We start from the raw sequence: 14,002 nt of genomic DNA on the forward strand, positions 1-14,002 counted from the left end.
GTCGTCATGCGGGCGCCCCCTGCTCTGGGATGTCATGTGCTCAGCCCCGCGGGGCGCTGGCCCCTGTGCTGGGATCTCGGGGCACCCCGCGGAGAAGCCGGGGAGCCCCATGAAGGAGGAGTCCACAGGCTGCTTAACATGCCCCTGACCAAGCCTAGAGGCTCTGAGCGGGCGGAAGCAGGGCACGGGGGGAGACGCGGTGCTGGCCTTTTCCCTGGAGCCCTCGAGGCCAAGGAGAGCGGAATTAGGAGGCAGGGGTAGGGACAGGGCGGGCCGAGCCCCCGGGCCGGGGGGTCATGAAAGGCTGGTAAGGGGCAGAGCCATTTGGAAGGGGACCGAAAGGAGGCCGGTGGGACTGTGAGGCATCTGGCTGGTGCTCAGCCCCATGGCCCTCATGCCACCCAGCCCCAGGCCCAACCTGCCCACAGCCCCACGCACCGGCTGCTTCCCTCTCCTGCTCTCACCTCTGAGTTGTGGCTTGAACGCCTGATGCACTATTGCCTCTGAGCCTTTGCACCTGCTGTTCCTCTGCTAGGAGGTCTTTCCCTGGATCTTTGTGGGGTCGGCTCCTCGTTGAGCCCTGCTCAGAGCTCGCATCTCGGATGGTCTTCCCACGGGCCACACACCTTTACTCCTGACGGCCACGCCCCCAGACGCAGCCTCGAGATCCCCCGTGCAGGCTCCTGGCATGTCCCGCCTTTCCAGTCGTGGGGGCTCTCTGCAGCCTCTGGGGACAGGCTGGGGGCATCATACTGGTGTCTGACGTGGTCAAAATTCATAATCGCTTCATACCTGACAAGGTCTGGCCACGGAGAGAGCTCTACCTGGGCCTCCCCTCGGACTGGCCCAGGCCCTGGATCCCGCTCGGCCTGCATCCCACTCCCCCAGCAGCAGGTGCACCCCCCACCCCATCAGGTGTGAGCTGACTAGCTGGGAGGGGCACGCAGGGGCGAGGCGGGGCGAGGCAGGTCGCAGCCCATCGGCCGCCTTCCTGCCAGGCTCCCAGTGCTCCCTCCATTTCCCGCCCTGTGCTTCCAGGGCAGGATGTGGGAAAGACACGCGGCTGAGGAAGGGGGACCCGGGACAAGATGGAGCCAGAGATGCTGGCACGGGGCCCCTCCACACTTCGGTGCTCCCAGGCGGGCAGCAACTCGGTCCCTGCGTGGGGGCAGGGTGAGGACCTCTCCAGGGCCCAACCTGGCGGCAGCGCGGGGCAGATGGGCGGACACGGTTGCCAGGGAGACGGCGGGCTGGGCCACACCAGGCCGGGCTCCGGGGAGCGCTCAGCGGGGCGACGCTGCCCTCTGGTGGCGGTGGCCGGTGCTGACAGCCTGGGCCGTGGCGGCCGCAGCCCAGCTGGGGAGGTCCGCCCTCCTTCAGCGCATCCCACCTGTCCCCGCGGTGAGCTTCCCCGCCACCCAGCACCCCGGGGACGTCCCGTCTGGCCGCAGTCGGCCTCACCTGCAGCCCAAAGGGCCCACACGGGCTCGGACGCTCTGTCCCACAGCCGGGAAAGTGCAGACACGGGTCTGGGCGTCCCCCGCGGGCCCACATCACAGCCTCGTGGTTCTAGACGGACACACGTCAAGGATTCCTGGAGGTCCCCTGTCCTTGGTCAGGCGCAGTGGCCCTCCCCGTGCGTGATGCTGGGCAGCTACAGCCTGCGAGCGCCGGGCTCAGCCCAGCTCAGCACGGTGAAGAGGCGCAAGTATCGGCCCATTGCACGGAGGCCGAAACCGAGGCTCACCTGGAGAGCAGAGTGAGTGTGTGAGTCCGGGGTGGAAGGGGCCCTGGGCCTCCCGGTCCCCCAGCCATTACCTGAGGCCTGGCCAAGTCCTCTGCTCTCCCCTCCCACACCCGCAGCCACCAACCCCGCACAAAGGAGAAACCCGGCCTCTGCGGTGGGAGGCTCCCTCAGACCCCGGGCTCTGGGGCCTCCCCACCCCCGTCTGGCTGGCCTGGAGCCTGGGAAGTGTCCGATGGGAGCACTAGAGGCTGAGCCGCAGAGGGGTGACATGTCGTGTGGCCAGGCGCCGAGCCGAGGCCCCGACCCCTGCGGTCCCTGGTGTGTCCACGAGCCTGGGCCTGGGCCCCGACGGAGAGGGGCGGCCTCACCCCCCACCACCCCGGCCACCCAAGCACCCAGGCTGCTGCCGGGCTGGCTGACCTGGGCCTTTTCAGACTGTGGTATCCACGATGCTCGGGGACGCGGACCGGCCACGCGTGGTGCAGTAACGGCTCACACCCCTTCCTGCACAGGTTCTGTCCTGGGGAACCCAGGACTCAGGCTGTAGTGACCTAGTTAGTGACCCTAACCTTAGGGGGCAGGAGAGAGCCAAGGAGGGGGAGGGAGAAGGGGAGCGAGAGGCGGGCAGCTGACATCACACCCTTCCAGCACCCACCCCCATGTCTCCCCACCTCCCTGCTGCCCTCTCTCCTCTTACCCCTTCCCTCCCCCTTCCCTCCCCCTCCCCCCTCCCTCCACACCTGTCCCCCTCCTTCCCCCAGCTTCCTTCCTCCCTCCTTGCCTCCCAGGTCCTACCCCTCTCCGGTCCCTGCCTCTCCCCTTCCTCTGTCCCTCTCTCCCTCCCTCCCTTCTTTCCTCTCTGCCTCCCTCCCCCACCTCTCTTCCCCTCCCTCCTCTCCCTCTCTCCCGCTCTGAAATCTTAGTAAAGGCTCGATGTGGAATCTTTGTGGAAAAGCCAAGTCCCTGTTTGCAGCAGCCGGACCATCTCACGAGTAAACGTGTGGGTTTCCGTAAGCACTCAGGCAACGGTTTGCGACATCTTCTATGCGTACACGGCGCTTTAACTTCCGAGATGAACTTTTCTGTTTTAGAAAGGCGTCAGACTTACCGAAGCGCACAGAGGGGGCACCACCCTCTGTCCCCACGCCCAGCACCCCCCCAACCCCACGTCTGTCCTGGAGAACGAGCCCACCCGGGGTGTCACGTCCCCGCTTCCCGTGGGTTGGCTTTGTTGTCCACCCGACGCCCTTTCCCTGGCCCAGGGACCCATCCTAGACCCCACGTGACCTTGAGCCACATGTCTGGAATGACTTTCTTTCTGTCTGGTGACCCTGACGGTTTCGAGGAGGACTGGCCTCCGGGGAATGTCCCTCAGCAGGAATCGGCCCGCGCGCCTTGGGCTTGGGTGGGTGGGGAGGCTGGGAGGGAGACCACAAGGCGGGGGTCATCCTCATCACGTGGCTTCGGGGTGCCTGCTACCACGCGGCCGTCCCCCGCGGTGGCGGCCCCGGTCCCTGGCCGAGGCCCTCCACCGTGGACTCCCGCCCGTCCCCCCGTCTGACAGCGGCCCCCGACCAGGACGTCCCCGGCACAGCCACCACACTCTGGAGCGCACTCAGCCACCGTCTCTCCAGGGATCCGGCGCCTGGACCCACTCCGCATCACTTGGTCACGGGAGTATCCGTGGTACGCGGGCATGGTCCTCGGGCTCCTGTGGCCCGGCGAGCCCGGGTCAGAGACCGGGGTCTGGGGGTGAGCGGGGCGGTGCCGTGGGCGCGCTTGCCTGTGCTATGTGCGTGGGTCCCCCGCATGGCCCCACGTGGCCACGTGCAGGAAGGGGCAGGCGAGCACGCCACGTCTCCGGCTCTGCCCCACCACGTGACGGCCGCTGCCTCCACCGGCCCGACACCCGCGCTCCAACAGGGACGAGCCCGGCACCCCTGCGGCCTGGGGAGCAGCTTCCAGAGCACAGCTTCTCCCACACTCCCTCCGCCCTGCAGCCCACAGCCCTCCTCCCCTCCCCCACCCCTTCAGGGGACTGTCACTTGCCCTGGCCTTCTCTCTGCTCAGTTTGCTCACGAGGGGGTGTGGCCAGGGGCGGCGGGTTTGGACGGGTGGACGGGTGGACGGCATCCTGTTCCCATCGTTAGGGCGGCAAATGGCATAGAGGCCCCCCTGCTCCACCTGCCCCCACTGGAAGCCTGGGAACCAGGCCTTTCCCGGGACCACCCCCTCGTGAACGGAGTCCGGCCCTGCCGCCCCCTCCAGGGCTCCTGTTACTCGGCGACACACATTTCTGATGCGCCCGCGTCTCGTCTCTGCGCGGCAGGTCCACGAACCGGTCACCCGCTGGAGGCCTGGCAGACCCGCCTCCGGTGACCAGGAACCCCACCGACGCTCACGTGCGGGCTTGCGGGGGGCGTGCTGTCCACGCGCCATGGAACACTTCGCCGAGCGACCGCGGGACGGCCTGTGTCCCCCAGAGCCACATGCCCTGCCCCTCCGCGGGGATCCAGAGTCTTCAGCCGGGCTGGGCAGCCCATGAGCAGGGGAGGTGGCCAGGCGCCGGGCCCGGGTTCCACCGCCGATCTGACCCTGAGCTGTCACCTGCCCTCCTGGCCTCAGCGGCGGACCCGAGCCGTGGCGAGACGACTCTCTGAGGCTTCACAGGGCCCACTGGCAACCACGGCCACCTGGCCACAGACGGGACACTGAGGCGGGGAGGTGAGTGCTGTGCCCAACAGATCCCCAGCTGGGACCCGGGTCCTGCCTTACTGAGCCTCGCGTCTGGGGGGGGGGGCGGCCCCGGAAGTTGGCGCCGCTCCCACGGCCGCCCCGGACTTCCCAAAGCCGCACCCCTGCCCTGCTGCATCGGCACCCCTTCGAGGGGCAGGGCGGCCGAGGAAGGCGCCATCAGACCGGTCCCTTCCAGCCTCCGCCCCGTGGTCCTCTCTGGGCAGCGGGCCGCACGGGCCGGAAGCTCCCACCGGAACTCTGCCCATCAGCCCTGGGGGCCCCCCCACCGGCCGCGGACGCGGGCTCGCCCAGCCCCCGTGAGCAGAGTGCCGACCTCGCGGGCTTTGGTCGTAGATTCCCCAGGTCAGGGCCTGGCAGGGCTGGCAGGTGTCAGGGTCGGGCCTGAGGCTCGGGGTCAGGGAGCCGTGCCCAGGTCGCCCTGCGGAGGCCCAGGGTGCAGGGTGCTACCCCGTGATGATGAACGGGGCCCCCCCTCTGGCTTCCCCCCGGGCAGGCTCCAACCTGGCCTTGGATTTGCACCTTCGAGGGCACAGGGATGGCCCACCTTGTGCGCTCACAGCCCTGGCCTTCTCGGGAGGTGCCCCTGCCCAGGGCTGGCCTCTGAGGGCTCCAGCCCCCACCCCTGTCCCGGTCCTCGCTCTACGTCACAGCCTCTTTGGAACAAGGGACAGGAAGTGGGGACTTGGGGACAGTTGTCTGGATCCAGGCCCCAGGCGGCATCTTTGCTGTCCGCCCCCCCCCCCCCCCCCCCCCCCCCCCGTGCCAGCCCAGACCTCTGGTGCCAGCTGGGGGACGGCTCCCAGGGGACCGGAAGGGAGGGAGCCCGGCGGGCTGTGCACCAGGGCGCCCAGCAGAGGGCAGTGCTGCTCCACGCCTCGGCCGCCCGGGCGCCCGGGAACCATCCACACGGCGGGGTGGGGGGGCAGCGGCTGGGCTGGTCTGGGCTGGTCCTGACGGAGGACACCCCGGGGCTCTGCATGCAGCAGGGAGGCTGGCCTGGGCCCTCTGCGTTCTGCAGCTGGAGGGTGGCTGGAAACGCTCGCTGGAACGGCCAGTACGGTGACACTTGGAGAACACGAGGTCACCAGCAGCCCCCGAGGTTAGGGACAGATGGGACCCTTCCAGCACTAGGGGCTGGGGACTGAGCTCTTTACCCGGCCCTTCCCTGACTCCCCCTGCTCCAGCGCCTGCCTGCCTGAGGTCTCCCCAGCTCCCCTGCCCCCTGCGTCCGGAGCAGGGTACCAGGGCCTCTCCCCAGCAGCCCCCCATTTCCCGAGCACGCCGTGCTCCCAGAGCCCTGCCCGCCTGCCTGCTGAGGGCGGAACTAGCCGTTTCCGGTCACGGGCCTCCCGGCTGCAGAGTGGGTGCTCCGTGCTGTCCCATCCCAAATGCCATCCCGTCCCCCCCCCCCCCCCCCGCCTCTTGAGCTCTTGAGTTACAAACCCCAGCCAGCCCCGCAGGGTGTGCCCACGACAACGCTCTCGTGCCCGGCATCTCTGGTCCAGGGGGACCACCCCAGGCAGGCATCGCCATGGCGGCGGGGAGCAGCAGGGAGGCCCGAGGCCAGACCGCCTGCCACGTTGCGAGTGCTCATGCGTCGCTGGGGGTCCCACTCCTGGGGTGGGGGGGGCTCCAGGGGCTCCACCCACCGCAGAGGTCAGGGTTAGAGCCGGCCCGGCAGGACTTGCTGGTCTCCTGCCCACGCCTCTGCTCCCCTCGCCGGGGTTGGCACACTGACCAGCTGCGCTCCTGGGGGTCTCCATCCTGGAGCGGGTTTGGGCGGCCCTGGCTTGGGGCAGGAGTGGCCCCCATGGAGGTCATCTCGGTCAATGGCCTGTTCCGGCCGGGGCTGCCCCTGATTGATTCGGACTGACAGACCGGGGTCCCCCACATGGCTCCTTAGGAAGACGGAGTTCGGCCCTCTCGGCCCCAAGGGCAGGGTCTGGGCAGGGCCACACCCTGAAAACCCGTGAGGAACACTCCTTTGCTGGCCCCCCTGCAGGACTGAGCGGCCCCTCCTGGCTTTGCAGCTGTCTGGACCTGCTGTCAGAAGGGGACACTCACACCTGGCGCCCTCCCAGCCCACCTGCGGCCGCCTGGCACGTCCTGAAGGCCCCGCCCTGAGCTGGGCCGGCACCCGCATGGGGAAGGGGCCCACCACGGGCCTGGCGGCCCCACACAGCACACTCAGCGGTGGCTTTGGTCATGTGGAAGGCAGGACAAGGGCCCCTCCCTGGGGAGGCAAGCCTCCCAATTCCCCACCCCCCAGGCCTGAGCCTCTTTGCAGACCCAGGAGGCAGCCCCCACGGCTGGTAACACTCGCTTCTGAGCAGACAGAAAGCAGAGCGGGTGGGGACTTGCTGCAGGCAGAGGTGGGCCTCCCTGTGCCCACCCCCTCCCAGGCAGTCCAGCTGAGGCCCCATGGGCACAGCCAGCAGCAGGCAGGTCCAGCCACGGCTGGGGCCCGGGAGCGGGATGTCGGGCCCAGCCCACAGAGAGGGAGCATGTGGGGGGTGCCGACTCCCCCCGGGGGAGCCCCCTCTGTCCTGCGCCGCATCCCAGAGGCCTTGAGATGCCCCTGCACGCCGGTTGCAAAGCGGGCGCCTGTGTGTGCAGGCGGTGTGCGCAGTGTGAGGACGGCGAGTGCACGCGCGTCACTACGCGGATGCGGTAGGCAAGCGTTGCCCGGGAGCCGGCCTGTCCTGCGCTCCACGCGAGTGCCGTGTTGCGTGAGTGGGGCCCGTGCATGCACGCGAGTGTACACGGGCCGCGTGTGGACACCTGCTGTGGGCACACCTGCTGGGGAGGGGAGCCGAGGGCCTGCCTTGGTGAGGTTCGCCGCTCTGGCTGGAAGCGGCCCTCGCCCACGGCCGGCCATCTGTCTGGTGGCAGAGGGCAGGACCCCGGGCCTCAGGGCGCCCAGAGCCTCCCTGGGAAGGAGCCGGGGGAGGACACGGACACCTGCGCCCAACGGCAGCCAGGCCCGGCCCGGCCCTGAGACAGCACGAGGATGAAGAGCGTTTACGACACAGCACAGAGCAGGTGGGCTGTCGTTACCCCGTTAGGAATGGGGCAGCTGGATGACGTCATTCACTCGTGGCCCCGCATGAGCGTGCTGGCCCGTTTGGGCTCGGGCAGCCTGGGGCAGGGCGGGTGGCTGCGTGCCCAGTGCCCAGTGAGGCAGAGGGGCCCACAGGGGCTCCACGAGGGCTGCGGAGCAGAGACCAAGGAAGGAACACGGTCGTGGGTCGGGGCGCCAACAATCCAAGCCGGGGGCGTCGCTGCCCTGGACCAGACGCCCCCCAACCCCCTGCAGGTCGGGCAGCAGCCGAGTAGCCCCTGCACCCGCGTCGCCCCCAGGAAGCCCTCCTGCCCCCTCGCAGGGCCGACTCCCAGCCCACACAGGAAAGCCCCCAGCAGAACAAACGAGAACAGGAGGGTGATCTATTTTTAAACGCTCATATTTTGTTTCTCCTCTCACGTTTTCCTGTGTTTTTCTTTCCACGTTCTAACGCCGCGGTCGGTCCGCGCGCAGCACTGCTCCGAGAACAATCGCGCCGGGAAGAAAGTTCACAGTCAAACAGTCTCGGGAAGGCCGGCTGGCAGCGGGGAGAGCAGAGCGAGGCTTCGAGAATCACTCAGACGGGGAAGAAAACCCTGGATGTCCAGGGCCCACCCTGCCCGAGGGGAAACGTCCGTGCCATTTGCACAAAGCCCGCGCCGCGACCTCGGCCGGGCGCGCGCTTCCCGGAGAGCGTCTGGCTTCCAGCCCCAGAAGCAGAAACAAAACAAGTCCCACCCCCCCACCATCCACGGATACATGAGGGATAAAATTACATTTGTACAAAAATAGATTTTTCTTTTTACCTTTCCCGATGCTTTAGACACTTTCTCTCTACTCTGTACTCATCACCCGCTAGAGGGTTCGCGGCGCGTCCCAGCGAAGGCCTTGCTAAGGGTCGGGGGCCGGTAAAGCTGCTTTTGCTCCAAAGCATCTGAAAATAGATGCACTCCTCGCCTGGAGATCCCCACGCAAACCCGCCGCCGCCAACGGAGGGTCCTCACGTACTTGCTCCCGTGAAGCAAGTGTATAGGAAAACGGGGAGCGTCTTGGTTCGAAACGAAGACGGAACGCTGGTAACTGCCCCGTGTGAGCTGTCCGCGGCGCCAGCCCCGCGCTGTCTCTGTGCAGCAGGACGCGTCACGCCGCACCCCCCGCGCTGACAGGGCACGGGCCACGTGCCCCATTCCGTGATGGAGACAACGTCAGCTGGTCCCCCACTGGCCGCACATCCGGCCGGGCCCTGCCGGCGGCCCCGCAGACCAGGGGGGCTCCACGCGGTGTCCACGCTTGCCGCCGGCCCGAATCTTCGAGGAACGGGAGATGTGGAGAACCGGGGGCGCGGGGCCGTCGCCCCAGAGACCGCGTGCTTCCCGGCGCCGAGGGCAGGCCCGCTTCCAAGGACAGCCCCTTGCAGACGCAGGCGCGGCCGTCTTCGCTCCCTGCCCCCGATGTCACAGCGGGGACGTGAGTCCGCACAGCACTCCCGGGGCTCCGGCAGCTCCCGGGCCGGGCCGAGGCAGGGACGGGCGAGAGGTGGCCAACGAGCTGTTAGCGCCATCTTTAGAAAATTAAAGATTGTCCCACCAAAACAATAATAATAATAAAAATAATTACAAAATCACCTTAATTGAACCGGATGGATAACACTACTAACGGTCCGGTTAAATAAAGCTCCCACCTCTCTGCCGAGCCACGGGCTATCGCCCCACCTCGCCACCTCCCCCAGCGGCGCTGGAAGCGCGACAAGGACAGCGGACGGAGGCGAGGACAGCCCCGCGCGCCCACCGTGCTGTGCCCGCAGGCCAGAGGGGCTGGGGGCTTCTGGCTTTCCAGGCCGTAGCCTGGGACCCTCAGGGCTTTACGGACAAGCAGCCGGGGCCCCCGGGCCTGGAACGGGGAAGTTCTCCGGAAGCCGACCCTCCAACAGACCCAGCCCTGGGCCTTCCACTGAGGCCCCCACGTTCCCAAGGACCCCAGGCAAGTGGAGAGGGCAGGGCACGGATGACGGGGCGCGTCCGACTGCAGAAGGCACCAGGGGCGTCGGGTGGGGGGCAGCCTACCGTCCCCACAACTGGGGGGACCCCGAGAGTTCCCAAGAGTGCCTGCATCACTGCCTGTCACAACCGAGCCCCCACAGGGCGAGTCTGGGAGCTGGGCCGGCCCTCCACGCCCCGCCCCTGCCGCCCACGGGGCGGGGGGGCCCCTCCCCTCCTCAGGAGCGGCCGGTGGCAGAGGAAGGTGGCTTCCGGGCAGGCTTTCAGGGCCCCGGCCCAGCGCCTCACCGTCAGGTGGGCTGAGGCCTCCGGAAGGCAAAGCAGGGCCACCTCCTTCCCCACCGGCCCGGAGGCCCCTCCCTGCCTTGCCCTAGCTGGGAAACCAGACTCTGGGGAAGACACCCCCCACCCAGGGCTGCTCGCGGGGGCCACAGGAGGGAAGCCTGGCTACAGAGCAACCCCTCGGGGGCCGAGAACACCAGAGCTGCCCACGTCCCCCGCCCCCTGCCATCCCTGCTCGGGCCCCCAGCAGCGACAGACGCTGGGTTCATGGGGTATGAAGCGCGAGACTGGGAAACGCTCAGACCGAAGGGAGGGCGTTACAGTGCAAAAGAAGCCAGTTCAACCTGAGAGAGCCCTGCACGCCCCGGAGCGCAGAGCGCCCCGCCCCAGGAGGCCGCGCCCCTGCCCGGGCCGGGGAAATACAGAAGCAGGCACCAGCCTGGACGGGGCGCCGTCAGCCAGAGCACGAGCTGGAGGCCCGCCTGAGGCAGTCACTCCGACAACAGCGGGGCTGGCTGTCCCCGAGGGGTGTCCAGCTGCACGCCCCAGGACGCAGGCATGCCAGTCCCCGAGTCCAGGACCGGCCTGCACAGAATAGGCCGCCAGCGTGGGGCGCTCCTCCGCCAACAGCTCCAGAGGACGCCCCGCCTGCTCCTTCCCACGGGGCTTATCTGCCCACAAGGCCTTCTGGCTCCATGTGCCCCGGGGGGCCCCTGGCTCCCTCCAGCTGCCTGAAGACCCCCTGGACAAAGCACCCTCCTGCCCCCCAACCTCTACCCACGACAGATCAGCATGGCCCCGGACTTGGGGAAGGCCGGAAAGCGGGCTCACCCTGCAGAGACGGGGGCTGACCTGCCCCTGCACAGACTAAACCCACGGACAGAACTGAGGCCGGGCTGCACACGGGGTCTGCTCACCCCGGCTCGCGTACGGCTATGCAAGGGGAGAAGCTGAAGCGCTGACTTGAGGAGAAAGGCGAGATGGGGAGGTGGGTGACCCCAGGCCCTGAAGCCTTGAGGGGGCCCTGGAACCCTGCTGCAGGTCAGCTCCTGTCCCGCTTGGCTTGGGGGTGACAAGTCATCTTTGGAAAAGGGGCCGCTCACCCCTCACGGCGAGGGAGGCCGGCTCACCCCAGAGCCCCCCGTCACCTTCCTGGGGGGCAGGTGGAGTCTTTGTCCCCCCTGCTCCTGAGCCTGGGTGGGGCACGCCGGCCGGGGGCACCTGACGAGAGGCGATGGGGGTCACTCCAAACACAGGAGAGCATGGGATGTTCCAAACACCAGCATGGGCTGGGGCGGGCCTGCGGCCCGGAGAGCTGGTCCCGCTACCCCAGGGGGCCTGCGGGCCTGGCGGGGCTCAGGGCAGTTCCCGCCCCAGGAAAGCCGGGGCCCAGCGTCCCGCACAAGGAGCACTGGGAACGGCGAGGTGGCAACACGGAGGCTTTGCAGACCGTGTCCCCACATCCGCAGAGGCCGGGCAGGGAAAGGGCAGGGGACGGGGCTCGGCTGAGAAGAGCAGCGGGCGGCCAGGCCGGCGGGCAGGCGGGCAGGACGGGCCGGCGGGCCTACGTCATTTGGTGGGGGGCTTCCAGCATCTCCATGAGGAAGGTGTCGATGGGCGTGTCCCCGATGAGCTTGAAGAAGAACAGATGTTCCAGACACTTGAGGCCGATGGAGCGCAGGGCCGGCAGGCGCAGCAGCAGCTTGGCAAACCTGCGGGGGAGGGCCCCGTGAGCCCGCGCCGGGCGGCCCTCCCCACCCTCCGCCCTCCCCACCCTCCGTCCTCTGCCCGGCGCCTGGTGGCCTCCTGGGGACAGGACGGAGCCTGGAAGCCGCAGCAGCAGAGCCTGGCCTGAGCCCGGCAGAGCCCGGCCCCACCCGGGGGTGGCCAGGCCTCTCAGGGAGCGGAGACGGTGGGCCCGGGCCTGGGAGCAGGAGCGTGCGGTGGACACGAAGATCCCGGAGGAAGGCCCATGGCGGAGAGACTCAGGGCAAGGACCAGGGGCAGGACAGTGGCTGGGCTGCCGCAGGCTCGACACGGCTTCTTGGGGAAGTCAAACACGTGGGCTTGCTCCAAGCACCGGCAGGGAAAAGAGCTACGAAAGTGGGTCTGAGCACCGGCCGGGTGTCGGGCAGCAGTGGGAGGTCAAGGCAGAGCGGCTCTGGGCCGGGGGAGCAGGTCTGGGCTCCATCCAGCCGCGGCTCATGAAGCACTGGCATCCCGTGTGCCCCAGGCTGGCACCCACCCCTTCCCCAGAAACGGCTCTGCTGGAGCCGAGCCACAGGCCGAGCCCCAGGCCCTGCCTAGCCCGTGGGCAGAGCGCGAACGGGGAGGGCGGCGGGAGGTGCTGGGGCGGGGGGCGGGGGGCGGCTCAGCTGCTCGGTCGCCCCCCACCCCAGCAACAGCATCAAGGACCCTTGAGGGGCGGTGGGGCCTCATTAATTATTCACAACGTCTGTATTTCAGGGGAGAAAGCCCTGTGGTTGGTCTGGCGGCCACACAACCCACGTTTTAAGGCAAAAACTCAGCAGAGGCTGGACCGGGGCCAGAGAAAGCGGTTTTCTGCTGAGCCGGCGAGATGGGCTGCGGCGGGGAGCCAGGAAAAACAAGCCCGCCCTCAGCAAGTTTCACTTTAAACCGAACCAGGTGAGGGCCGTGAGGGGCAGGGCACGGCCACCGGTGCCCGCAGCTGCGTGCGCGTCGGGCAGGGGGTGGCGGGGGCTGGCGACCGGTGGGGGGGGACATGGCCCTCCCGAGAGAGTCCCTTTGCGGGGGCGGGGGGACGGGTAGAGTCAGGACAAGACTCGCGGTGGCACCAAAGCCCCAGGCAGCCCCTTGTCACCTGCCGCGCGTCCGGCACGGCGCACCCCGGAGCCCCCGCTGCCCGCACCGCTCTGCACGCCTGCGCTGGCGTCTGTCCCCGCTTCGGGCAAGCGTGCAAGACCCAGCTCTTGGGGAGCCCACGAGGGGCCGAGGGAGGCCCTAGGGCACTGGGTGCACGCGGGCCTGTGCTTGCAGGGGCGGCGGGAGCGCCCGGGCACGTGCCCCATGCCCCGCACGGGCTGCCCCCACGGAGCAGGGCGCCGCCTTCTGACTCCCACAAAGGTACCAGAAGGGCCGGGGGTCACGGGACCCTGTGGCCCCGAGGGAGGCCCGGGCCGGGGCTCACCTTCCGGGCTGCTCCGGGTACTTGTGCTTGCAGTAGGCCTCCAGGGACGCGTACACCTTCTCGCGCAGTGCCTCCACCTCTGCCGGGTTCGAGAGCCCCTTGGAGTCTGCGGGGAGGGGCCGCAGGTCAGCGGCCTCGGCCCAGACGGCTGCGCGGGGCACCGAGCACTGTGCTCTCCCCCCCCCCCCGGCCCCGCCTGGCTGGGACCAGCGGCAGCTGGACAGGCTCTGCCCCCGGGGCCACCCCTCGAGTCCCAGCTTGGGTCCCGGCTTGCCACTCGCCGGACACGTGAACTGCAGCCCACGCCTGGACATCCCGGCTCTCAGCTTCCCCAACGGGGGTCCAGTGCACTGGACCCCCGGCACCCTCTCCTGGTCACCATGGCAACCAGGAGGAAGTGGGATCCCGGCTGCACCGGGGACTCCATTCCTCTGAGAGGGAGGAAAGCTCAGAACCATCACCCCAGAGACAGGCAGCCCTACAGGGCAGTGCGGGGAGAGGCTGACAGCCAGCCTGAGCCCTGGGACCCTGGGGGCGGGAGCCCGTGGACAGAGATGCCTGGGACCTCAGCCACCGAAGCCTCCAGGGCCCAGGGCTGGGATCTAGGGGGGAAGGGATGGACGTCCCGGGCTCACGCAGGTGAGCTGGCCCGGGTCAGAGCCCATCCGTGCCAGGTCCTCCTCCCGCTTCCTCGTCTCCCGGGCCTTCCCACGACCCGACAAGCCCACGAGACGAACCCATCTCTCTCCGTGGCGGCCACCGCATCACACGGTATCACGCTAGGGCTCAAAGGCCCCAGGTCTGGGCCCAGCAAGGGTGGCCCATCCTGACAGTCCCGGGGGCAGACGCTGGAGCCCACAGCTGCCCACTGCTGCCATCTGAAGCCAGTGAGCCCCACAGTGGCTCCATGGTGAGACAGGCCTGCCATCGGGGCGCCTCTGAGCCACAGACTGGGGGGCTCACGCCCGTGCCCACACCCCTGGCAGGTA

At 68.7% G+C, this 14,002-nt stretch overlaps 1 protein-coding gene across 3 annotated transcripts in view; it reads right to left on the reverse strand.

Moving 5' to 3' along the window:
* Positions 1 to 7,949: 7,949 nt before the first annotated feature.
* Positions 7,950 to 14,002, reverse strand: part of RXRA (retinoid X receptor alpha) — a 91,060-nt gene continuing 85,007 nt past the window's right edge. For all 3 annotated transcript variants that reach the window (XM_046022601.1, XM_046022598.1, XM_046022600.1), the window contains exons 9-10: positions 13,014 to 13,119; positions 7,950 to 11,556 (exon numbers count right to left, since the gene is read on the reverse strand). In XM_046022601.1, coding sequence (XP_045878557.1) covers positions 11,409 to 11,556; positions 13,014 to 13,119 — 254 coding nt within the window. In that variant the 3' untranslated portion in view covers positions 7,950 to 11,408. The remainder of the gene's footprint in view (positions 11,557 to 13,013; positions 13,120 to 14,002) is intronic.

Source organism: Meles meles, chromosome 11, assembly GCF_922984935.1.
Source record: "Meles meles chromosome 11, mMelMel3.1 paternal haplotype, whole genome shotgun sequence".
In the NCBI taxonomy this organism is placed as follows: Eukaryota; Metazoa; Chordata; class Mammalia; order Carnivora; family Mustelidae; genus Meles; species Meles meles.